Source organism: Alternaria alternata, assembly GCF_001642055.1.
Source record: "Alternaria alternata strain SRC1lrK2f unplaced genomic scaffold CC77scaffold_11, whole genome shotgun sequence".
Lineage (NCBI taxonomy): Eukaryota > Fungi > Ascomycota > Dothideomycetes > Pleosporales > Pleosporaceae > Alternaria > Alternaria alternata.
This window is the reverse complement of record NW_017306200.1, coordinates 864,619-889,203: the sequence shown is the minus strand read 5'-3', so window position 1 is coordinate 889,203 and position 24,585 is coordinate 864,619. Positions and strand designations below refer to the sequence as shown.

Here is a 24,585-nt window from a genome sequence, read left to right as displayed (position 1 = left end):
TTCGACTTTATCCAAGCGTTCGCAATACCTTCGACAAAGGCAGTGCTCTCGGTTACCCGCCAAGCTACAAGACATCGTGAGGGTTGCTTCACCGAGAGTATTACATAGTCATTTGAAGTCACCATAGGATGGGAAGTGGTTTTGCACTTGCTCACGCTGAACAGCCTTCTAATTCGCTGTAGTCCAACCGATCCTATATCCGTGACGATAACAGCATAGCCATCACTCTCCACGCTTGAGCTCCTTCAACCCTCCGTTCTGGTCTAATGCAAGGTTCGTCCCCGCGACATTAGCACTATCACCATCGAATAGCAACGCGATCTCTTCCAAAGCCGGACCTTTCGTCTCGACGTACAGGAAGTAAATGGCCAAGCACTCCAATACCAACACCACAACGTATACGATATAGAACTTCCAGCCTAATGCTTCAATACCAATTGGGTTCACGTACTGGTTGAAAATACCGGCTAGCGACGTGAACACGAAACAAAGTGTGAGGCCTTTGGCGCGGATATTGAAAGGGAGGATTTCGACGGTGTAGGAAACTGTTAGGCCAGGCCAAGCGATACCGGCGGCTGTAATTGCATTAGTTGGTTCATCTAGGTGGTACAATATGCGACAGGAGAGAAGAGAAGGCAACTTACCTCCATAGAAGAGGAAGATCATTGCGAGAACCGCGGAACCGGCACTTGAGTTTCCAGTCTGCGCGTACACCGCGCTGCACGCGGTCCAGATGGTGAAGGCGATAAGCATACCAATACCGGCACTCAAGAAAAGGGTTCGTCGCCCCACTCGATCAACAAGGAAAGCGCATCCGAGAGAAACGAGCCAACACCAGATTGTTAGACCACCATTGATGAGCGCTTGATCGGAGGAGTTAGTTATGCCGATAGTCTGAAGGACCGCTGCGAGGTAGTAGCTCACAAGCCCGTTGCCCGAGCATTGCGAGAAGATGGCAGTAAGGATGATCAGCAAGCAGCGCTTCCTATTGCCAGGGGTCCGGACTAATTCGTACCACCCACTGGAGGCACTCGCGGCCTTCTCAGCCTCCAGAGTTAGACTTATCTCGTTGTATTCCCAATTCACAAAGTCGGTCTCGGCTCCATTCCCGTGATATTTGGTGAGTATCTTCTTTGCGGCAGAGTGCTTGTTCTTGCTGACTAGCCAGCGCGGCGACTGACACGAGTTTAGCATATATTCTGCATGCGTGTACAGCCTGACTCACTTCTGGAAGGAGGTATAGGGCAAGCAACTGTATACCAGGCATGGCGCATTGAAGGCCTACCGGAAGACGCCACGATAGATCGGAAGAGATGTGAGTCAAGGTACCGTACGTCGTCCACGCCGCGATGATAGCACCTAGATACCACAGGGTATTGTATACGGTCGTTACCCTACCTCGATGTCGTGGATGCGCAACCTCAGTAATCAGAAGTGGGCACGTCGCATTCGAGATGTTGCTACCCATCCCCATGATGAATCTGCCGGCCAGAAACATGGCGTCTGGGTTATCCTTGCGTGGAAAGGCTTGGATGATTGAGCCCATAATGACTAGGAGGCAACCAATCGCGGTGCCCAGCCTGCGTCCCATCATGTCGGCGATGTAGGGTGTAAATAGGAGAACTGCGAAGCCGCCGAATCCCGGGAATGCACCTAGGAGGCCGAGACGTGATCCTGTGGGGTGATGGAAGACTGTTGACAGTAATGTCAGTTCTCGGCAATTAGTATGAGATGTAGGAGAGCAGGAACATACACTCTTTCCATGCTGGCATAGTCTGTAGACCATTGAGGAGACTGCCATCGTACCCTAGGGTAGTAGAACCGAGGAACAAGAATGGCATCAGCAAGTACAGCTTTCGCAGTTCGGGCTGATGGTACCACGGCCGCATGTCTTCTTCTGGTTGGCCGTGGTGATCAACATCTTCTCGATGATCAACTCCGATATCCTGTTTGCTGTCCATTGCGGTCGAAGTGAGAGGCGGCTTCTTGTCGATGAAACTTCGATGCTTCTGCTTCAATAGCGCATATCTCTACGCATATATATACCCTGAACGAAGCGGCCTGACGCACCTCGTGGTCTCGACCAAATCGCCGGTATGTCTGCATCCAGTGCCATGGGGAAGTGGAGCGATAGTGCGGAGAAGACACATGGGTGATGAATCGATCCAGGAGGCTAGCGTTAGCCTGGCGCTAATGCATCATTTTTCCGTCAGTTTTTGCGGCGTCCAGGTTCTCTGCGCTTCAACCAACACTCACGACATGGAAGAACGATCGGAACGGGAAGAGCGCGTTCGGCAGCGTACTTCGGCAGCTTGCGATGCATGCCGTACGAGGAAAGTCAAGGTGAGGATTACTTGGTTCAGGGCAGATTCGCAGCCTGACATCACCAGTGTGTCGCGTCGACCAGTGAATCAAAATGCTCGGTCTGTACTGAGCTCAATATCGAGTGTACAAGTATAAGACCGCGGAAAAAGAGAGGACCAAAGAACCGATATGTACACTCATTACGGGCGCGCCTTGACGGCAATGGCACGTTTGCAGCGGAAAGCGAACCTCAGCAACCGCGTTTGGGGCTCATAGCACCGCCTGCCATTATCCACCAAATTACGACTGACTGGTTCGATTGGATTCATCCTGTAGCTCCGCTCTTTCATCGTACTCTATTTATGCGAAGGATATCCGAGGACGACGGCTCGAGGGCGTTCTTCCTGCTAGTAGTATCAGTCTGCGCTGCCACTGTGGCTAGCCTTCGTAGGCGGCGCCACCTCTACGGGGAATTATCGGTAGAAACGTGTCTGGATCTGGCTGAACGCTTCAGAATGTGGAACGTGAGCAGCGAGATCACACTAGAGAGAACATTGGCGCTGTACAATTTTTCCAGCGCTGTCAACCATGAGCACGGCCTTGGTTCTCCACTGACCTACCGCCTCTTTGCTGGGAGTTCGGTCGGCATCAAGTACCTCATCCATGAGAATTTCGAGCGAATGTCATTCATGGATCAGCAAACCCTCAAGCGCCTTTACTGGCTGATTTATGCCGGCCAGTGCACCTGCGATATGCATGGCAGACAGCTACTGGTGCTGCGTCATGCGCATGAAGCTTTCGGTCATCTAATTCCGTTGGAGATTAGCGACATACAGTTACTACATGGTGCTGACGCAAGCTCCACTGAAGACACCGGTCCGTGCTTTTCGTATGTCCCGGGACTCAACGTACTTTCCAGGCTCTTCATGGTATGGCATTCCAGCCAAGCGATCACAACTCAGACTATGAGTAATTTACATGAGCACATCATGCGCGCTCAGCAATTGCTTGAAGACGTGCCCCCAGAACTCGCGTGGCGACCGCCTCATGCCGTTGGACAGTTCGCCTTCAATGTGCAAAAGGTCAATCTCAAGGTCACGCAACTGCACATTCGATCCAACCTGCTTGAACAGATGAACACTTTGGCCAAGGACCAAAATATGCGAGTCACCCCGGGCGCTATCATCGATGAGCGACATCGCGTGGTGGACGAGCTGCTCGATGTCCTATACAACATGCCAGAAGAGGTGTTTGATGCTAACGGATATAGTATTGTGCCGAAAATTAGAGACATTGGTGGCGCTCTTCTGGATGAGCTGCGAACCGGATCGCAAGGCACCACTCTACAAGCAAGCATAAATTTGGATAAGCTTTTAGCGAAGCTGGAGAGCCTAGATCAACGAGTTGCGGTGCAAACACCATATGTCTGAATTTATGCTCTCTGTAGCGTAACAGGAGTGAGTGGCCTGCGATATAATTCTATTGAGAGTATCTATGTCGCAAGATACTAGCTGTTTATCATGTAGGGTGTTCAAAAGTCCTCCTCACTTTCTTCGAGGCTATATGCCCAGCACTCGGCAATGCATGTTCTGGCTGGGATAGTCACTGCGATGGGAAAACCTCCATAGTCGGGGTCTTCGTTCGGCATGATCAAAAATTCGCCACTTCTTGTCTCATCACCACCTAGAATCTTCAGCGTCGACAGCTCGCAGGTCTCAGGGTTGACTTCCTTCTCCTCTGCGTGTAATATGCCGGTGAAAGTTGACTTGGGGTTGGCGCTCTTGAAGGAGAGGTTGAAGCCCCAGCCTGCGCACAGGAATTTCCCGTCCCCCTGGTGTATGACCATGCCTGCTCCAGGTCCCGGCTTACCAAAAACGAATGCACGTTCTATGATGACCTGGAAGCCTCCGATAGTCTTTGTTCGAGGTTTCTCGCTGATCTTTTGGCCATCGACAAAGTCGTCGAAGAAAAAGCCCATCATATCTTCAGGCCGGTTCGCCTGCGCTTCCAGAATCTGCTTTCGCAATGAATGGATCAAGCCGTAGTGCTTTGTGAAAGCGCTTTCGGATGCTGCAAGAGAATCGATACCGAACGGAGAGCATCCCAGCGCGAGGTAGTTGGCATAAGCGCTCCAGATCCGTCGCGCACCTTTCTCATCACGCCTCTGTTCGGGTATAAACAGTGGTTGACCGCCATGTCTGTAGTTTTGACAGGTCATCTCGTAGTCGTGAAAGTATAAGTCCGGTGCTATGAAGTCTAGGCTGGGGGCATTGAAGGTGTAGACGTCCATTGTATGCGGACATGGGCCGCCGGATGGGTAGATGCCGGCCTTTTCTCCGCCACCCACTACAACTGGTATGTCGGTAAGATCGAGATCCGTAGGGTTGTCGAAGTTCAGCCAGACGTTGGCATACAGAGGTATCGGATATTCGGCTTTGCCAGCGGATGCGACATGGTGAATGTACTTTGAGTAAGCATCTGCCATGAACATCTCATTAGCGTTGATGATGTCGTCAGCACCAAAAAGCTCTGTCCATGATGTTTCGCCTGCTTTAGCTGCGCTGACGTTGTACCGTCTCTGGAACTCTGGGTGTAACCGAGCACTGTTTGACTGCAGGTGTTCAAGCAGCTTTTTCGGTATGGGCTCCTGGAACTTCTTATCGGCAATCTTTGAGCGATCTCTAGAATCGCCCAATAAGCCAGTCTCGTTCTCAACTTGCACCATCAGCACAGTACTATGCTGTCCATCAAATTCCTTCAGATGGGCCATAAGTTTCGCAAATGCCTTTGCATCAGCCGTCCATGCCGCCTCACAGAATGGACTTAACAGCTCCAGTGTTCTCCGCTTGCCTCCTGCTTCCAGCGCATGTACTCTCGGGAACCTCTTCACATCCTTCTTGACCCAAGCGGGTACGTATGTACTGAGCGCGTTCTTGAAGCTTCCGAACCAAAGTAGCACGAGCTTGATGCCGTGTTCGCGCGCCGCCAAAATCACAGCATCGAGATTCGAGAAGTCAAACTGACCCTCTACAGGCTCAATCTGTTCCCAGGATACTGAACCGAGCAGCGTGTTGATGTGCATTGCGCGCATATTCTGCCATATCTGGTCATCGGCCATGTACTTTGCTGAGCTCAATGTGGAGTTGTGCAGCTCGGCGCTGAGCATGAGGAAAGGTTCGCCATTGACGATGAGCTGGCTTGAGGTTTTGGTCTTGCGAAGGTGTGGGATTGACATTGCTGTCATGATGTGATAGTCTTATCAACCGCGGAAGGCTTGAGTTCAAGGAGAGAGGTTGCAGACGGGGAAAAGAGTGCTCCTGCGTGATGCAATAGAAGTTGAGGAGAGGAGAGGAGAAGCAGACGTGAAACGACTGAGCGAGACATGAGCAACTAAACATCACATGCTTGGAAGCTGCCCCACGGTGCACCATCTTACACGCAAAAATATCGGAGTATCTCTGCATAAGTCGGAGGCATGGTTTGTGCCACGCGACCCTAACTCGTAGTGCCCGTCCATGGCGTGCGGGCGTACATGCGGGGAACGCTAATGGAAAAATACACGAGTCATATATCCGACGCTAAGATAGTTGGGCCTTCTTCCAGTTCTGCATCCTGATATCCTATAGCGCTCGTGGAAGGTACTATGCCAGCAAGTAAATACCAGTACTTGTGCACCACTCCGCAGGTTTCCTGATCCGCCCTTTTACCCACCATCATTAGTCTTCCGATGCCTTTTCGCTTTGCGCATTGTCGGCTTGAATAGGTTGATCATCGGGACACGTCCTACGCGAACTATGTTATTATATACCTATTCATCTTTTCGATGTCCTCTTAAACAGCTCACCAATGCATCCCCATTCTATAGTTGTTACACTCAACCCTCCTGTGTCTATATGTGGCTGCAGCGTGACTATAACAAGACTCCGGTAGACGATTTCTTGTTTAGTCGCGATGTGTATCCTTTTATTTTCTTGCTTTCCCTTCCAGCCTCTTAGAGCGCTTCGGGCTCGTATTGTAACCATGGTGTGTTGATGCAGTGTCGTTTCGAAAGAGGCAGAAAGATCGAGGAGTCGAGGGTCTGGAAGACATAGATCTCGGCATTAACAAGGCCACAAACTCCGGCCCTATATCTGAACACCATCTTCGTCAAAAATCTACTACCTATCTGCCCAATATTCCCAAGAGCTCATCATGCACCCCTCGGATAGCGCATGTTCGCTAGCTCAGCTTCCACAGGAGCTTCTGGATTATATAATCGGCGACCTCCCTTCACCTCAAGACATCTCAAACCTTTCTCAGAGCTGCAAAGCCCTGCACATAAAGACGATAGAGCGACTCTACAACCACATCAGCCTGACGTGGAAAGCCAGCGATACAACCCGCCCTCTGACTGTTGACAGTCAGCATGCAGCACAATCCCTCCGTCCCAACCTGCTCCTCCAAACAATCTTGGCGAAACCTAGATATGCGCAATCCATCACCCATCTCAAATTGCAGAGTACGGGATTTAGGGGTTATTGGTCGACTTGGGGTGTCCTTCCGCGAAGACGGAAGCCATTGGTGAAGCGGAAACCTGATGCTGCCAAGGACTGGACGACTGAGAAGCAGCGGTTAGCCATGGACACCGTACACGGCGTAAGACTAGGAAGACAGCACGATAGACATGCAGACGCTTTTACAGTTAGCCATCAGTCTTGGTATGATGCTGTCTTGATGTACGACCTGGATGCTACAATCGCGCTGCTCATATGTACATGCTCAAATCTCGCGTCGCTTCATCTAGGGTTCCACATTGGCGACGACGTAGTATTTATCCCTAGGCTCTTATGGTCCCTACCTTCCATCGAAGGCACAAAACAATTTCCAAGATGTGGCAACCTTCGAAAGATAACTTTGGGATATACGCGTATTATTGATGAGGACGAAGAAGAGTCTGACATGTGGAGTCGGATTGACTGGCTGCATCCACATTTAGACTGGAGGGGGTATTGGGCTTTCTTCTGGTGTCCAATAATCCAGACCATCGAGATGAATTTGATGGATGAGGTTGCTCACGAGGGATTCCAGATGATGGAATTCCCACCTCTCTGCTCAAAGCTGACGACTTTGAGGCTCTACGAGTCTTCCGTAACGCCAGACACACTGGCCAAACTGCTATCTTATACACCTGCTCTCAAAACATTGGACTACGAGTACTGGACTACTCATGAAGACTCGCTGGACTGTGGGTCGCTCAACGCAGCTTTTGATGTCGTTAAAAGTACCTTGGAACATTTGAGATTTGTCTCTCAAATGAAATCGCCTACCGTGTATGAAGACAGCCTCGTAAGCGGCATGTGTAATTTTCACGACTTTCCTGTGCTTTCCTCCCTTCAACTCCCGCCAGCCGTACTACTAGGCTGCAGACCTTTCTCTGCGCCCAGGCTAGAGGAATCCATACCATCAAGCATGAAGAAACTCTGCTTTACCGATGACTTCTTTGGCGACGCCTGGGGCGCGGAAGAGTTGACATCGGTCTTGAACGACTTTGTTGAAGGCGATTGGGGAGCTTCAGCCCCCCAGCTCCAGCAGATATACGTCGCAATTGATAGGGAGTGGCTTGGTGAGGCTGAAGATGATTGTCTGCGGAAGTTGTGCGAGGAGAACGGATTGAAGTACGAGCTCTAGACATTGTCGACAATAGACATGGCAGCAAAATTAAGGCTTTTGCATCTGCGATACATACGACCAATGTCGGGGGTTCCGAGGCAAGAACGCCGAAGCCGAAACGATACGAGACGTTAATGCAGTTGTAGTCGGTGCGAAGCGTTCCGCCGGGTACCGACATCACGATGATGAAGATGATGTTCATGCCGCATCGGGAGCTGGACCCTGCAGGTGAGATCGCGTTCTATGGAATGACGTCTTCGATTCACGACACACGCGATTTGAGATGGTACAAAGACAATAGCAACCACACCTTTGCATTCAATCTTATCCCGCATCTGCAATCCCGTATCTCTGCATCGCGTTCATACACGTGACCGTTCTTCTACCTTCACCACCACTGTCTCGAATCTTATCACAGCCGCCAGCATGGGCAATACACAATCCACAGTGCGGTATCTTGCGCCGGCTTCTTTCATCTATGATTTTGCATTGCAACAATATGGCATCTTCTCGTCGCCCAATATGATGGACATCCACAACCGGAACCTTGCCGCCTTCAGTCCATACCCGTACTTCATCGGCGCATTCTTCTTCCCACAACAAATCTTCCAGCTGGTCTGGTTGTGGAAGCTGTGGAAGCAAGACGGTAATGCACAGGAGTGTGCGATGATGAATAAGTTCGCGTGGGTTTACAGTTTGGGAAACTTTTGTATTGGAAGTAAGTCTTACCTCTGAAATATCGTTCTGATCATGGACAACAAATACTGACACGTGTGACAGCCTGGATGTTCTTCTGGAACTCGAACAACTTGGAGACATCAAATATCTTTGTCATCATCAACACATTGGCCCAAGTCGGTTATATTGCTACAGCGCTCGAACCGCTCGATACACGCTCGACACCCAACTTCCTCACACACATCGTTGCGAAGACATTCGCAGGTATCGGTGTACTGGATCTCCTTCACAACACATCAGCAGCCTACTATGTAGGCGTGGAACCTAGCTCGCTCGTACAGGTCGCCACTGGTGTTGGATTCGCAGCTGCGGCCAGCATGAGCGACTGGATATTTGGTAGCTGCCTGGTATACGATCTCGTCGCGTTGGCTGTTGGACAGGAGGGCAACTGGTCAAGGCTGCTGGGTGGATATGCGGCGATGACTGCTGGTATTGTGGGCTTCAGGAACTTCTTCTAGTATGTTCACTCGGCTCCGTCGCATGCCGAGTCGTGCTGACGGATTGCAGTCCCCGGTGGAAGGCTCAGAAGGAGGGTAGATATGCCAGGGTCCAGGATGGCGGTGATGCTGTTTAGACATTGGGTGCCGCAGGTCGCGAAAGTTACCCAGATTCAACAACATACGAATAACATGTATGGTAGTTAATTCCAATCATAATATTTTAAGACTTACTTTCTTCTCGTATTTTCGCTAGCACTTCCCAGTCTGGACCGCTCTCACCGACGTGCAACTCTCAAGAAGGTCGAGACACCACGAACCCTCGCTCTGCTCGATGGTGGGTTTCTGTTACGTTTCGAGGCTGATCTTAGTGGAGCATATTAGTTGACGCTTGGAGGCCGAAGCGAAAGACCCATTCCGATGGCGGAGGAGGGGCAGATGGCATGCATTATGACTATGCAGGACACGCTAGAGGTCGACTCCAGATTGAAGTTGATCCGATCTCTGATGCGCGTGCATCTGGCGATGTTATATGAATGTGGTGCGAGCCAGCCGGCAAGCATTCCGCCGGGCGCGCAGAGATGATGCGCATCGCCAAGGCCCGCGAACGGCGGCAAGGGGAAATGCAGCGTAAGCTAGGAGAGTCGCGTGCCCGCGGATTGCCTCGAGATAAGCAACTCTTATCTATCACTCATCGCATCCCACCCGCGCAAGTCACACTGATCTCCCGTCATGCCTGCCCTAACCGTAACAGACGCCGCTTGGCTCAGTATCGGTCATGCGAGCCTGCCGGGGGATCCTCTAGCATGTGGAGAGCTTCCTTTATCGAGTCTACCGTTGGCTGGGGGGTAGTCATGACTGTTGACTGTTGACGGCCGCTGCGTTGCGCCGTGTCTTCTGTCACACTTCGCTGACGTCTCGTGCCTTCTCTTCTACTCTTCCTCTTCCACTACCTGCATTCTGCGCTCTCTGTGCTTGCCGTAACTTCTTGTTCTGCACGTCGACTCTTATCAGCCACGGACCGGATCAACGACGTCACAGCGCCGCGCTTTGAACAGCGACTCTCACGCGTTGACTCTTAAACTACGCCTGCAGACACGGTCGCCAGATTCATCATTGGATTCTGACACTGACGTTGCGCGTGTCTTGTATACGAGGTTGCACCCACACCTCGGTGGCTGTACCTAGAGCCCAAACCAGCACCTGACCACTCAGCCTGCGCTACCGAGACGCGAGGAAGAAGCAACAAGCAAGACGTATAAGGAAAACATCCGGGTTAGCAGTCCCGGTTGACTCTATACGGAAATCACAGCCCTAGAAAGTTGTGTCGCGACTTCCTCCCACACCCTCGTAATCGACACATGGCACCATGCCGCCCTACCTATCCCCCCTACATATAGCCAAACCCACGTTACCACCGACATGCGAACCTGCGAACGAGTTCCTCTACCATCTCTCGGCCTTCTTCCACACCTGCGTGCCTACAAACCTCGCCCTCATCTCTACGTTACTCGGCACGTGTAGCATCGTATCATGGCTATTCGCACAGCTACCACAAATATACAAGAACCACAAGTTAAAGTCGACATCCGGCCTGAGCGCTTTCTTTCTGACGGAGTGGCTGTTGGGTGACGTGACCAACTTGCTGGGTTGCCTTTTCACTGGGCAGGCGTCATGGCAGATTATAATCGCTGGTTACTACGTTTTTGTAGACTGCTGCCTATGCGCTCAGTGGGTGTGGTATGAAATGCTGCATCACGGAAGGCCTCTGAGGCCCATCTGGGGACGTTGGAGCAGCGGTTCGGCTGGCAGCGGCTCGGGCGCTGGCGGCTCTGCTATGCATCAAGTTCTGGATGGGATGAGCATCAGTGGTACAAACAAGACATCCAGCCCCCCGAAGACCCCCCAAGATCCCTCCGACAAAAAGAACAGCACACAGGATACCGCGGCAAAGGATGTACCACGCTCAAACGGCAAGGACACTTTTAGAATACCCAACTTCGCGCGCTCACCAATGCCCACTAAAGAGTCGTGGCAAAACACACCTCCATCTGGCGCATCCCCGAACCCCAAGGTACGGGTAGCAGCGTCGAGCTCACCTATGCCCTCACCCAAGACTGTCCTCTACGTCAGTCTTATGCTTGCGGTACTCATCAACCCTACTACCGCCACACCCATAAGTCCTTTCGCCCCAGGTCTCGTCCGAGCCCGCAGCCTTTCTGCCTACACAACCACAACGACCAGTTCGCCCGACGCTGCAGCCATTGCTGGCAAAGTCTTCTCTTGGATGAGCACATTCCTCTACCTTGGATCCCGCCTCCCCCAACTATACATGAACCAAGTCCGCAAATCGACAGCTGGTCTCTCACCCGCGCTCTTCGCAGCAGCCTTCTTTGGTAACCTCTTTTACTCGACTTCTCTGCTTACAAACCCCTGTGCATGGTACGACTACGCACCCGGCGAAGGCTCTGGCTGGGTCGACCCTCAAGGTAGTGTGCGAGAAAATTGGGTTCTACGCGCGGCACCCTTCTTCTTTGGCGCAGCTGGCGTTCTCCTCATGGACGCAGCCGTTGGTCTTCAATTCTGGTATTTCGGCGACGCTGCACCACGCGGTCGATCTACGCTACCCCGTGACGACGAAGTCATCATCACCGTCGACGATCACGGCAAGCTGGTGCGCAGGAGTATGCACTGGCGCCGAGTAAGCGGGTGGATGAGGGGCTGGGCACCTGCTGTTAGTGTAGCTGCTACGCCCAATGTGAGTCGTGCGAACACGCCCATGGATTCTCCGAGAGAAAGCAGTCCAGCCAGTTTGGCTGGCAGTAGCTCCAGCAAGAGCATTCCTATCAAAGGGAAGGGTAGTGCCTTGGACGAAGCCAGGGCGCTTTTAGGAACAAGCAGACATGCAAGTCCAAGGAGTTATGGGGCTGTGGGCAGTCCTCGGTAGTGAGCTAGTTGCATTCACAATGTGTATCGAGGTCATGGCTGGATCCTATTACTGGGCATGTATTGCATAGTTGCATCTACGATCGGCGTTCTTGGGAGCATTAGCATTGATGTCTATACATCTTAACATACGAAACAATCATTATTCTTACCATGCATCAATATCCAGAAACATGCCATTCTCGAATATGACCCAGTCACTAAGCGCAAGAAAGGCAGAAGGAAAGGGGTTGAGTTCAGAACAAGGTAATACTGCAATTGGATCTTCCGTTATTTCATCATAGTTTCTATGATTTGCTTGAGAAGATAACGGGGAAACTACATCTATCTAAACCGCCCTTGACAAAGAAAAAGGCACCAGAACGCCGAGCTCGACTAGCAACAAGAAAATGTAACCAGACCGAAAACCCGAAGAGCCCCCCCTACTGCGAAGGTATCACACCCTTATACAAAACATGTCTTGGTAATCGTACAGAAAAGCCGGGAGGTGTGTGTTGTATACATTGGCAACGCCGTCGTCGATGGCATTTGCCCTTCAGGAAGTCGAACTTTTAGGGAATCTCTAGAAAAGGAGGAACGCCAATGGTAAGAAAGGCGTTTAGACACGCGAGACATCGCGACCGAAGCACTTGGCCTTGGCCCAGTCAAGCATGACCAATATCCTGTTACGGGTGCTGAAGCACATGCTGAGGTATGCCGAGCGCCAGAAGATGTAGGTAATGGTACCACCGGAAGCAATGTTGCCAGAGAACCATGAGATGTCGGCAACAGCCTTCTCGGAACCAATGTAGGCGAGCGAACCCTGGTGGGAGTACTCAAAGGGACCGATAGACTTGATCCTCCTCAGCCTCTGCTGCAGAGCCTTGATCTCGCCAAAGACCTTGTCACGCGCCTCCTTTCCTGGTGCCTTCTCCTGGGCGACGGAGAGCTCGGCAAGCTCGCCCTCAATCTCGGAGGTCTTGGCCATGTTGTTGAACATGCGGGCGAGGAAAGCACCCTCCTGAGCGGCAACCTGGGCAGTGGGGGCGTAGTTGGCAACGGCGCAGTCACCGACAGCCCAGACGTTCTCGGTACCCTTGACGACGAGGTACTCGTTTACGGCGAGACCACGGCGGGAGTCCTTTTGTGCGGGAATCTGGTTGATGAGGTCCTTGACAATGGGTCGGAGAGCGTTACCGGTAGCCCAGACCAGAAGGCCGTAAGGGATCTTCTCGAGCTGCTTCTTGCCATCGGGGCCAGTCGACTCAGCCTCGATGAACTTTGATGTGACGTTCTTGACCATGGTCTTTGTGCGGATGGTGATGGTCTCTTCCTTGAAGGTCTTCTCAGTGTAGTCGATGAGCTGCTTGGAGAACATGGGAAGGACGTTGGGCAGAGCCTCAACGAGGGTGACCTTGAAGTTATCCTGAATCTCGGGGAGCCACTTCTTCAAATCAGAGTGGAAGAAGTCCTGGAGCTCACCAGCGAACTCGACACCAGTGGGACCACCTCCAACAACGACCATGTGTAGCAGGCGCTTCTTCTCCTCGTCAGACTGGTCCTTGAAGGTAGCGGTCTCGCAGCAGTCCATGATGCGGTTTCGGATGCGCTGAGCGTCGCCGACCTCCTTCAAGAAAAGACCGTTCTCCTTGACACCGGGAATGCCTGTTCTATGTTAGCTTTGTTCAGGTCAAAGTGGGCAAATGACGCACCGAAAGTGGCGTTCTCAGCGCCAACACCAACGACCAACATGTCGAAGGGAACCTCGGTCTGCGAGACGTCGCCCTTGATGTCTGAGTCGTCGCTGATGTAGACGACCTTCTTCTCGTAGTCGATCTTGGTGGCCTCGGCTTCGTAGTATTTGACCTGCGCCTTCTTGTGGCGCAAGAAGTTGCGGATGGGCTCCATGATGGAGCGGTGCTCAATGGTGCCGACAGTGCATGAGGGAAGGAGAGGAGTGAAGAGGAAGTAGTTTCGGGGGGAGACGACGATGACATTGTAGTTCTCCGTGTCGAGCTTCTTCAGCAGAGAGACGGAGCCCCAACCGGTACCTGTCGCGTGTCAGCGGCGTCCTAGAAACACACAATTGATTAATGGCTACTCACCGAGAACAACCAGAGTCTTCTTGCTTGGGTCAGGCGGCGGCTGGTCGGCGGGGTTGCGAGTCTCGTAGATGCCGTATCCGACGTATCCAAGGCCGGCGATGGCGGAGAGCTGGGTGAGGCGCCACGTCCAGCGCAGGAGGCGGAACCTCTTGGGCTTAGGCTTGGGCGCGCCGCTTGACTGCTGGCGGACAGACTGGCGGAGAGCAATCTGATACTGGGTAGGCCGGGGAGTCCATTGCGCCCTGTTGGCGATAAGCGACGGGCGCTGTGTGCTCAAGTTCCTGCGTCCAGCCAGCTGAACCTGCGAGAGGACGTTGGCAGAAGCGGCGAGCGGCCTCATGTTGGGTGCCATTGGGATGGAGGAAGCCACGGGAGAGCTTCACGAAATCAATGGCTGGATATAGGTGATAGGGAAGGCGAACAAAAGGTGTTGAGGATGGCTCTAGAGTGCGCGGAAGTCAACTTTTTCCTTAGCGATGACGAACACCCTACCAAGACGTCGAGCAGGGGTCTTTGCTTCTGCGCCAAAAGATAAGCCCTGTTCCAATTAAAGCCCGCCCTGCCGTGTCCACGCCTACTACACGCGAATTATTTGTAGAGCCGACTGCTACCATTAGTTCGTCGAGGCCGATCACCCGTCACTCCCACGCTTTGTTTTGCATTTCGCATTGCTGTTGCGGCTGACCCTCTAACCCGCGTCCAGCGATAACACTCAAACTGTTCGCAAGTTGACTCACGACACACACGATTCTTTCTGCGCTCCATTATTCAGCTCAACAAGGCATGGTCTTGCGCTGCATCGGCTCGGCACCGACTCCGGTGGTCAGCCATGTACATGCACTTTTGCAGTGGGCAACCGGCGCCTCGGAGGGATGAATTATGGCTTCCGGTGCCTTTTAGCCGAGCCGCATGTCCATGGAGCCTCAGCGAACCTGCATACCTGACGGGAAGAAGTCGTGATTTTGCGGACCCGCTTCCCACGGTTGTGGTCAGCAGTATCCATCCTAGATCGTCCGAGACGACACGGACCAGCATGGATTTAATTGACTAATTCCACCTTTCGTTCCTGATATCTCGTTGCACTCGTGCGTACTTATTCTACTTCCTTGGTTGCGTGCTCCTGGTATCTTTTTGATACCCTAGCTATCTTATCGTTACTCAGCATGTGCAACATACTGAGCACACGACCACGCAAGGCGATCAATGTCGTCTACCGTAGAGCATCAACATAGCAAACGACGGGACCGAAAGACATGGACCAACATCGTGTATAGTAAGCTCATAGTACAAACAAGAATGATGATGCCATGCATTCACCCCGCTCGCATGCTTATCGATAGACCTTCCCCCTCCAAACCACTACACAACTTCACAACGCACTCACCACCTAGCTGGAACTTCAAGTACCCAAACATTATTCCGTGATCCAGCTTACTTCCAACTCAATACCCAAACATGCCTCATGCAACCGCAACTGTAAATGGAATCGTAGTGGCCGAAACTGACACCTACGAAGTCGTTGACGGGAACATCTACGTACTACATTCTCTTCCGGTATCCTCGCATAGATCCTAACACACCCCAGTTTCCACCCAACACCATCAAAAGCAACCATTTTACTCCCACTGACACCAAGACACATTGTCCTTATAAAGGCGACGCAAGCTACTACACCGTCACAACCAACAAGACCGAAGTAAAGGATGCAGCTTGGTACTACCCGGAGCCATTGGACAGCATGAAGCGGATCAAGGGGTATGTTGCATTCTACAAAGGGAAGGCTGAAGTGAAGAGCGAGTGAGAGAGTGTTGTCTCGAAAGTGTAAGAAGTGCGAGATGTGAATGTGGGTATATTCAGTATCGATTGAAGTCCCATAAGGAAAATGCAGATATCCCTTTCTAGTAACGCCGGTAAATGCTCATAATCTTCATGACAGTCGAGTCCAAAATTGCCTCGATCATGCATCGACGGCCATCATCATCGTGTCGTCGCCATCGATACCTACAGCAGGTGGCTCGATCATAACACCACGTCCTCTTCCTTCAAGCAGTTCTCTCCGCACTTCGGCGCTAATGCTCCTGTGACCTCTCGTGAGCAGCAGGTCTAGCAGCGCCTCTCTTTGGTCCTCGGTAATGTCGTTCCTGTATCTTTGCGCAAAAGCAAGCAGGCACTGATGCCAGATGACGGGCAGTTTGCCTGTGTTGCCCAGGTCGCCTGCTACCGACTCGGTGTCCATGGCGTCGGCGCTGCTTGCACCTACGCCTCGGAAGCGCAGGAAGTGGAAGACGAGCGCGTCGATGACCTTGAAGGGCAGGGCGTACTTCTTCTCGAGAAGTGTCTTGATGAAGATGTTGCAGGGGCCAGCGGCATCCGGGTCCGAAGACATTTGCTCGGCAGCGATCTCGCAGAGACGGTGGAGGGCGGCGGCAGAGTGTAGGACGGGCACGGAAATCTTGGCTACAACGGAAGCTACAATGACGGCGTCGCGCTGTGTGCAGGAGACATCTGTGAGCATAGGGAATACGACGCCCTTGAAGAATGCGCTGGGCTTGTAAAGCGCCTTCTTCAGTGCATTGTACAGATGCACATTCAACTTGTGTGTTTCCCGGATGTTCTGTTGTACCAGAGGTAGCAGTACGGTGTTGAGGAAGATTTGGGCGGTTTGCGGCTTCGCGGAGATGAAGATTCGGGTGGCAGCAAAGGTGGCATTGGGCGTCCAATCGTCAGGACGTGTTATGGCGACGAGAGTTTCCCAGGCGGGAATCGTGGGCAGGATCTTGAAGGGCTTGGGCAACTTGCCGCTCTTGTAGCGGCTCAAGATCAAGCCAATCTTTGAGTATACTGTGCAAGCTTAGTAGGGTTACTAGGTTATCCAACGAGGGTGCTGTACCTTCGACAACCTTGGCAGGTAGTTCGATCGCGTCTTCTGGAGCACCACCGCCTTGGATCTCTGGTTGCTGTACTTCGCCTCCAGCTTCATGTGCGGCGATCTTCTCGAGAATAAGCGCCGCCAGATCTGTGCCTGGTCCAGATTGTTGCGCCTCCTCCCCGGGCCACACGATAGGGTTGTCATCTGTTGGTATGAACTTGTTCCACGCCGCCAGGTCGTTCGCATCGATCTCAACCTCCTCCACCTCCTCATCGTCGTCGCCCCAGGCCTCGTCGTCGTCTTCGGCTTGAACCAAATCCTCTCCCGGCATGTCATCCTCGCCCATGCGTGTCTCGAAGTCGAAGGCTGGGTTGGCTTCTTGCGGTCTCCGGGCCTTGTTCTCCCTCGCATCCTCCTCTTCCAGCTCTCTTCCAATTTCCAGGATTTTGCGCGAGCTCTTGGAGTCTACATACTTCTGCTCGTCGTCTTCCTTGTCGCCCTTGTTTCGCTTTTGTCGCTTCGGCGCCTTGTTCTTCCATGGGTCTGAGGGCGCATATTCTTCGGCTAGAGGGTTGTGTCGCTGGTCGCGCACACCAGGTGATTTGGGCGCTTTCGGCATCGTGGGTGTGTGATCGCAAAGAGTGGCGTGTACAAAGCGCAATGACTTGATCTGAAGTATTCTTGAACTTGTGCTGTTCCGGGCAAACGTGTACCGAGCGTCGCAGCAGTAAAAAAAGTTGGACAAAGTCAGAATCCAGACACCCCACTAAATTTTGATTTCCGCGCGGGTGCATTCGCGTACCAAACGGCCCGCCGTAGAAGCTGCATGTCTAGGGCCTGCCGTCGCGCCTTCCATCAACACAGCTGTCGCGCCTTCCCCAGCAGCTGCACGATCCCTCAGAATGGCCGACTCACACCCCCCTTCGCGCTCCAACACGCCCACACTTGTGCCCCCGATGCGGCGACCACTCGAAGGCGACAATGCGCCTGCCGTCTCTTCTCCGCTCAACCCCAATCCCGATGCGGCAGCCCGTGCCAGACCGAAAGCTCCAGCGCGCGAACAGAGAGAAAAGCGCGAGACGATCAAGAAACGTGAAGCCTCAGCGAGCACAAGACAGAGCACCCCGAATGCAAAGTCGTCCAAGAAGGAGCGCCCCTCGGCGGACTCGCCCATGCGATACTCCATTCCTGAGCCCAGACCATCCGACTATGAAGCGCCCAAAGACAGCACTCTGCTCTCCCACGAGCCAAATCCCATGTATGCGCCTGATGGAGTCACCGAGTTGAAGAAGCCGCACGATATTGCCTGGAATAAGAAGGGCTACAAGTACACGCACTGCGTCGCTGACCCGCTGTTCCGCCACAAACAGTACTACAGACAGAGCGATTCTAGGCCCTACGGACCGAGGATGAGCCACGAAGACTGCGACAGGTGGTTCCATTTCGACAACAGCGCAACCATCGTATCTCAAGAGAAGGGCTGGCGCATGGGACGTGGCAATGTGGTCGCGAGAGAAGGCAGGATATACTACGAGGTCAAGGTGCTACGAGGCATACCCGTACATGGTCCCAAGGATCCCATCGACCCCAAGACGGGAGAGACAAAGCCTGGCCCCCACGTGAGGATGGGTTGGGCAAGGCGGGAGGCGCCTTTGGACGGACCCGTGGGCTTCGATGGCTACAGCTACGGCATCACCGACGCCCGCTTCGAAGCCCAACACCGATCGCGCGCCTCCAAGATCTTCAAACCACTCCCCAAGAACGCAAAGAGCAAGCACATGAAGGCTAGACCCCCACATGGCAAGCCAATGCCTGTTGAGTACGTTACAGATCAGCACGTTCAAGAAGGTGATGTCATTGGCCTTGAGATTCAGCTACCGTCGCTATCAATGCATCGCAAAGTCGTCGAGGGCATCTACAATCCGGCTGTGGATCTGGGAGATGGCTTCGACACTGTCAGCAACCAAGATCCCTTCGACAGGCCCATCGACATCATCCGCGATCGCATACCCGTGCCCTACAAAGGCAACTTTTACTTCGAGCAGCTCGACTACCAGGTCACCAAGATGGTCGAGGCTTACCACGACCGCGGCCCAGTACCCAAGATACATCCCTCACCAAATCACGAAGATGTCAGTGTACGATCGCTGCCACACTCGCACATCAAGGTCTACAAGAACGGTGAGGAGGTTGGAATCGCTTTTGAGAACCTCCTAGCCTTCCTCCCGCCCGCCAGTATACCATCAGTCGAGGCCATCAAGGCCGGCGCAAGGACAGGTTTCGACGACGGCATGGTAGGATACCTGCCAGCCATCTCACTATTCAATGGTGGTGTTGCGCAGGTCAACTTCGGCCCCGACTTCTGGTGCCCTCCAGAAGAGATGGCCAAGCAGCGCGAGAAGGATACTGACATGGTCGATGGTGGTACAACCGAGCAGCAGATTCCGGACGGTCGCAAACTACGGGCTATTGGTGAGCGTTACAAGGAACAGATTGCAGAAGATGTTGTGTGGGACATTATCGACGAGGTCGACTTCTTCACCCAGGACGGCGGATGGGAGTACAAGGGCGAGGCTCCTCAGGACGTGGCAGGCAAATCTACGCCTAGGGCTCGTGGTTTTGCGAATGCGGACGAGAACATCGGTGTTGAAGTGGCAAAGCGGTACTAACGAAGACAAAGTGTCGTTTTGATGTTCAGTGGATTATGATCATAGCGAGGCGTATAGGTATACCCGTTATCAATATTTGATATGCATCTCACTTTGCAACATCTCAGACTACCAAAAAAAAATTCCGCACCGATAGCATCCCCCTAGTATCTTGCCTTGAGCGATCTGACAGGCAACAGCCCTCTCCGATCATTGAGGGGCTTCTTTCTATACCAGAAGTACCACTGAGAAGGGATTCCTCCGTCCAAGCAATCCACAGTAGAAAAATCTCACGCCCTACGCCCTACAGCTTACATGGTCTACGTATACAAAGACTCGCGACAATTCCGTCCATAGACGACGTCCTTACCCAATATGGCAATTCGCGCGGAATTAGCGACATCGGACATTCGCATTTTAGCGTCACGAACCTAACAGTTGGAGCTAACACTGAATATATATCTTGTACACGACGTTCGATCTCCAGACTCATAGACTATAGATCATACGATTGCTACGTTTATCTTCCCCGTGATTAGTTCGACATTATCAGTTCTGTCTTGCTACCCCACAATGGATTCTTCACAATTTCGAGACGCGGCGAAAGGTGCCATTGATGAGAGTAGGTTACTTCTGTCGTATGTAAGAGCATCTACTAATGCTGTACAAGTCGCTAAATACTACGACACCCTGGAAGAACGACCAGTTCTGCCTTCCGTCAAGCCAGGCTACCTCCGCCCACTCCTTCCATCATCTACCCCCGAAGAAGGCGAATCATGGGAAACCATTCAAGCAGATATCGACCGCGTCATCATGCCAGGTCTCACCCACTGGCAAAGTCCCAAATTCATGGCTTTCTTTCCTTGTAACTCATCTTTCGAAGCCATGATCGGCGACATGTACAGCGGTGCTTTCAACGCCGCAGCGTTCAACTGGATCTGCTCACCCGCCATCACCGAACTCGAAACCGTAGTCATGGACTGGGTAGCTAAGCTCATCGCCCTGCCAAAGGAATTCTTGAGCGATGGCGAGGGTGGAGGTATCATCCAAGGCACAGCCAGTGAAGTCGTGTTAACAGCCCTCGTTGCCGCCCGCGAACGCCTCATCCGCCGTAAGCTCGGCGATATGCCCGAAGGCGAAGAACGCATGGACAAAGCGGCGGACATTCGTGGGAAACTCGTTGCACTAGGTTCTGAACATGCACACTCTTCTACTCAAAAGGCTGCGGTCATAGCTGGAACAAGGTACCGCAGTGTCCCTGCGTCAAAGGAGTCCAATTTCAGCGTCACCGCCTCTGCTCTCCGCAAAACGATCGAAGAGTGTCGTGCGAAGGGTCTGGAGCCATTCTACTTTACCATAACCATTGGTAGCACGGGAACTTGCGCCACCGACGACCTGGAGGGTATCGCCGCACTTGCCAAGGAGTTCCCTGATCTATGGATCCACGTCGATGCCGCATATGCCGGTTCCGCTCTTGTGTGCCCAGAATACCAACATCTATGCACACCCCTCGCGTCCTTTGACTCTTTCAACTTCAACTTGCACAAATGGTTACTTGTCAACTTTGATTGCTCAGCTTTCTTCGTAAAGAAGCGGAGAGATCTCATGGATACGTACAGTATCACGCCTAGCTACCTCCGCAACCCTCACTCAGAGTCAGGCCTTGTCACCGACTACAGAGACTGGCAAATTCCGTTGGGTCGTCGATTCAGGAGTTTGAAGGTGTGGTTCGTACTCAGGAGCTACGGAGTCAATGGATTACGAGCATTTATTCGCAAACATGTCAAGCTTGGAGAGTACTTCCACGACTTGTTGCTGCAGAAGCCGGAGATGTTTAGTGTGACTACGAAACCAGCATTTGGTCTTGTGACTTTCCAGGTCAAGCCCAAGATGGGGTCGTCAGCCGCAGCGGCGGCGAATCAGGCTGATCCGGCGCATGAAGCCCTGCAAAATGACTTCCATGCTGATGCTGAGGCGCAGTATAGAGAAATGGTCAACCAGAGAACGAAGGAAGTTTATGAGAAGGTCAACGCCAAGGGAGATTTCTTCTTGACAAGCACCATTGTGGGTGGCCAGTATGTCATCAGGGTTGTCAGTGCAACTTTGAAGAGCGAGGAGAAGTGGATGAAGCAGTTGTTTGATGAGCTGATAGAGGTCGCAGAAGAAAAGGGCGATGTTAAGGCTGCCTGATTGTTACGTAGCATTCAAGACGACTGCGGACGGTATTCTAGACTTTTATGTTCTTATCAATCGCGCCCGAGGTATTCATGTTCACTGTCACTCTACATGTGCGCTCGCCACCCGGCTCCACCTGCTCCTCTCCTGTCTTCACCACTTCCCTTCACGACGCAACCCTTCAATGCTCAAAACATCGTCAGCTACTAGCATAACTTGCGCTAGAGAAGGTCCAAGCTCAAGATGTTTCTCTCTCGCCTGCTCCCCTTCCCTCTCTTTCTTTCCTCCACGACACAACTACACTCAGCATCTCCTCGTACACCTCATCACATAGTTACTGTCGCGCAACACATGGCTTAGCCGTTGCCGGGATTCTGAGGCTACGTTTGCGGTGCTGTTGTCGAGAGTTAAGGAATGAGTAGCACGGGAACAGATGAAAAGAGATGAATGGGGCACAGAGATTGAGCGATTACTAGTCTAATCTCAATATTCGCACTGCGTTACCACCAAGAACATCTTGTGCCTTTTTGTCGTCTGTGGAGAATGCTTTTGAGATAGCTCCGTAGTTCGCATTCACACTATGCCATTCTTTCGCGTCCTCTTCGAGTGGCGGGAAGAACGGATGATCAGTACCTACTATTGTTAGCTTCAAATTCACGCTCTGTAGCATATGTACTTACCAAACAACAATCGATCAGATCCAGATGCAGCGACTGCTGCTCCAAGGCCTACTTCCGAGTAAATGACAGCATCCAGATAGATGTTCGTCTTCAAGATGTCCCAAACATCCCTCCTTTTCTGCGTCTTGCCATGCTTCTTCAGATGCCCATCATGCAAGATGCAAGACTCGATACGGCCAGCCAAGAACGGTAATGTACCTCCAGAATGCGCCAACAGTACGCTCAACTTTGTGAATCGATCCCAGACCCCGCTCAACAGCATCCTGCTCACTGCGATGGTCGTCTCCAAGGGGAAGCCGAGTGCGAGTGGCAGTACGTGTCCGTATTCGCTCGCTCGGGGTCCGTAGACAGATGTAGGTAGGCCGTAGTGTGGGTGGAGAAATATAAGTTGTTGGTGTTTCTCCAGTGCTGCGTAGACAGGATCGAGGTTCTCATCGTCTAGACCTTGTCCAAGACCAGAAGTTCCCATGATGACACCACGTGCATACTTGAGTGTACTCAGCCTTTCGATCTCGGCAGTTATGACTTCGGGCGATGCGGAAAGTGGGAGGGTGCCGAAGAAGTACAATCGGCCGGGGTACTGTGAGCACTGGTCGTTGACATCGTCGTTGATCTTCTTCGCTGCGTCTCCAGCTTCTTCCGCAGGAAGGAAGTCGAGCCATGGGTTTGCCAATGAAATGACTGACTTGTCAATCTTGTGCAGGTCCATGAAGGCTATCTTCTCCTTGATCTCGTAGTACTCTGAACCAATCGGGCGGCCTCGTGAGGTTGAAGGTGTTGAAGGGTCATCTTCGCCTGGCAGGATGATGAGACGTGCCGAGTCTGGTGCGTCGGGGAACGTTCGAACGTATGGTACGGTCGTTCGCGAACGTAAGAGGTCCATGTATTTAGGAGGGTAAACATGGGTGTGTATGTCGACGATCGTCATGCTGGCTAATTGGGACGCGTTCTACGCGTTAAATTCTGTTATTGGATCTTGCTGCGACAGTATGTGAGTGCCTCGAGCGCGACATTGACAATTTGAAGAAGACACCAGACACAGCAGACTGTTCAGACTGGAAGTTGAGACGTATTGTGAGTGTTTAGACCCTGGTGGGGTAACTTCGGACTGCCCCACCTACACGGCGTCCAACATCCCACCTTCCCCAAGTGGCAAGAAGCTACGGAGACAGTAGTTCAGCCGCCAACGGAGATGCCCGCGGCTAAGATATGATATTTTGGTATGTGAGAATGTTTGTTACGTACGGCGTTCTGAAGCGGGTCGTCAACAATACCTCAGCCCATCAGTGTAACCCATCAGGCACCAGTCCTCAAGAAGACGTTTGGTGGCTTGTCCCAGGTCTTGAACTCCTCATCGACCTCCCACTCAATGTCTCCTGTACCCTCATCTTTGAACCCTAGCCTCCTGTAAACGGCTCTCCCCATAGCGCTACCCTCTGTTGTGCACTCCAAGTTACCCCTCTTCTTTGCCTCTACAAGGCCGGCCTCGACCAGCTTGGTAGCAATGCCACGGCGCGAATATGCCGGGTCAACAGCACAGATATCCAAAGTGAAGATAGCCGGAGGATTGCGGTCTGATTTCTCGACCTCGTGCATGTACGCGATGCGTCGTTTCCATAACGAGTTGAACATCTGTGTTGCAAAGCGTTGATTCTTTTCGTCGTAGTCGACAAGAGCAGCAGTCATATCGCTGGAAAAGGGATCGCCGTAGCCTTCAACAAAGGATAACTGCTTCCAGATGGCCATGCCAACGACTCGTCTTTCGCCCTGCTTGTCTGGGTCAGGCAGAGTGGCTTTGAGATAGATGGCGTTGGGTTGTCCGTTTTTGTTGGTGGTAGTGGATTGCCATCGCTTCATCAAGGTTTGGGCGTGCTTCGTCTGTCCCTCTTCTGTGTCCCAGCCTGGTGTCATCAGCCGCCATACAGCATCTTTCGCCTGATGACCAAAGGCTTCGGACAGACAGTGTTGTCCTTGTCTAAAGTCTTGCTCGGTCTCGAAAGGCGCTATTATTACGTCGTTGTTGTTGGGCATGGTGGAGGTAGTATAGATGGTTTT

At 52.4% G+C, this 24,585-nt stretch overlaps 12 protein-coding genes across 12 annotated transcripts; 7 read left to right on the top strand and 5 right to left on the bottom strand.

Moving 5' to 3' along the window:
* Positions 1-28: 28 nt before the first annotated feature.
* Positions 29-2,179, bottom strand: CC77DRAFT_1050567 (general substrate transporter). The gene is made up of 4 exons (XM_018527628.1): positions 1,754-2,179; positions 1,226-1,692; positions 645-1,176; positions 29-575 (listed from the first exon to the last, which is right to left on the bottom strand). The coding sequence occupies exons 1-4, from the start codon at positions 1,959-1,961 to the stop codon at positions 223-225; spliced, it is 1,560 nt and encodes a 519-aa protein (XP_018385809.1). The 5' UTR covers positions 1,962-2,179; the 3' UTR covers positions 29-222.
* Positions 2,180-2,259: 80 nt separating this feature from the next.
* Positions 2,260-3,734, top strand: CC77DRAFT_936028 (hypothetical protein; the record flags this gene model as incomplete). Its single annotated transcript, XM_018534475.1, has 2 exons — positions 2,260-2,343; positions 2,391-3,734. 2 exons carry the CDS (start codon positions 2,260-2,262, stop codon positions 3,732-3,734), a joined length of 1,428 nt encoding a protein of 475 aa, XP_018385808.1.
* A 50-nt stretch (positions 3,735-3,784) lies between these two features.
* Positions 3,785-5,864, bottom strand: CC77DRAFT_122669 (glycoside hydrolase). Its single transcript, XM_018530153.1, has 2 exons — positions 5,741-5,864; positions 3,785-5,675 (listed from the first exon to the last, which is right to left on the bottom strand). Exon 2 carries the CDS (start codon positions 5,546-5,548, stop codon positions 3,836-3,838), a length of 1,713 nt encoding a protein of 570 aa, XP_018385807.1. The 5' UTR covers positions 5,549-5,675; positions 5,741-5,864; the 3' UTR covers positions 3,785-3,835.
* Positions 5,865-6,996: 1,132 nt separating this feature from the next.
* CC77DRAFT_1020881 (hypothetical protein) lies at positions 6,997-8,096 on the top strand. The gene has a single exon (XM_018525152.1). The coding sequence runs from the start codon at positions 7,018-7,020 to the stop codon at positions 7,969-7,971; it is 954 nt and encodes a 317-aa protein (XP_018385806.1). The 5' UTR covers positions 6,997-7,017; the 3' UTR covers positions 7,972-8,096.
* Positions 8,097-8,379: 283 nt separating this feature from the next.
* CC77DRAFT_935962 (hypothetical protein) lies at positions 8,380-9,265 on the top strand (the record flags this gene model as incomplete). The annotated part of the gene is made up of 3 exons (XM_018534471.1): positions 8,380-8,671; positions 8,734-9,148; positions 9,199-9,265. The coding sequence occupies 3 exons, from the start codon at positions 8,380-8,382 to the stop codon at positions 9,263-9,265; spliced, it is 774 nt and encodes a 257-aa protein (XP_018385805.1).
* Positions 9,266-10,488: 1,223 nt separating this feature from the next.
* CC77DRAFT_936477 (PQ-loop-domain-containing protein) lies at positions 10,489-12,075 on the top strand (the record flags this gene model as incomplete). The annotated part of the gene is made up of 1 exon (XM_018534495.1): positions 10,489-12,075. A coding segment is annotated over one exon (1,587 nt), but the record flags the coding sequence as incomplete, so codon positions are not given.
* Positions 12,076-12,672: 597 nt separating this feature from the next.
* CC77DRAFT_1061829 (FAD/NAD(P)-binding domain-containing protein) lies at positions 12,673-14,498 on the bottom strand (the record flags this gene model as incomplete). Its single annotated transcript, XM_018528473.1, has 3 exons — positions 12,673-13,718; positions 13,766-14,104; positions 14,159-14,498. The coding sequence occupies 3 exons, from the start codon at positions 14,496-14,498 to the stop codon at positions 12,673-12,675; spliced, it is 1,725 nt and encodes a 574-aa protein (XP_018385803.1).
* A 1,115-nt stretch (positions 14,499-15,613) lies between these two features.
* CC77DRAFT_936237 (DUF427-domain-containing protein) lies at positions 15,614-15,959 on the top strand (the record flags this gene model as incomplete). The annotated part of the gene is made up of 2 exons (XM_018534482.1): positions 15,614-15,694; positions 15,744-15,959. 2 exons carry the CDS (start codon positions 15,614-15,616, stop codon positions 15,957-15,959), a joined length of 297 nt encoding a protein of 98 aa, XP_018385802.1.
* A 156-nt stretch (positions 15,960-16,115) lies between these two features.
* Positions 16,116-17,646, bottom strand: CC77DRAFT_990111 (bystin; the record flags this gene model as incomplete). Its single annotated transcript, XM_018536305.1, has 2 exons — positions 16,116-16,999; positions 17,049-17,646. The coding sequence occupies 2 exons, from the start codon at positions 17,644-17,646 to the stop codon at positions 16,116-16,118; spliced, it is 1,482 nt and encodes a 493-aa protein (XP_018385801.1).
* Positions 17,647-17,775: 129 nt separating this feature from the next.
* CC77DRAFT_122141 (hypothetical protein) lies at positions 17,776-19,972 on the top strand. Its single transcript, XM_018530150.1, has one exon. It carries the CDS (start codon positions 17,930-17,932, stop codon positions 19,694-19,696), a length of 1,767 nt encoding a protein of 588 aa, XP_018385800.1. The 5' UTR covers positions 17,776-17,929; the 3' UTR covers positions 19,697-19,972.
* CC77DRAFT_122142 (aromatic-L-amino-acid decarboxylase) lies at positions 19,973-21,911 on the top strand. Its single transcript, XM_018530151.1, has 2 exons — positions 19,973-20,297; positions 20,346-21,911. The coding sequence occupies exons 1-2, from the start codon at positions 20,249-20,251 to the stop codon at positions 21,863-21,865; spliced, it is 1,569 nt and encodes a 522-aa protein (XP_018385799.1). The 5' UTR covers positions 19,973-20,248; the 3' UTR covers positions 21,866-21,911.
* Positions 21,905-24,561, bottom strand: CC77DRAFT_1040935 (hypothetical protein; the record flags this gene model as incomplete). The annotated part of the gene is made up of 3 exons (XM_018527221.1): positions 21,905-22,483; positions 22,531-23,463; positions 23,835-24,561. 3 exons carry the CDS (start codon positions 24,559-24,561, stop codon positions 22,323-22,325), a joined length of 1,821 nt encoding a protein of 606 aa, XP_018385798.1. The 3' UTR covers positions 21,905-22,322.
* Between the last annotated feature and the right edge of the window lie 24 nt (positions 24,562-24,585).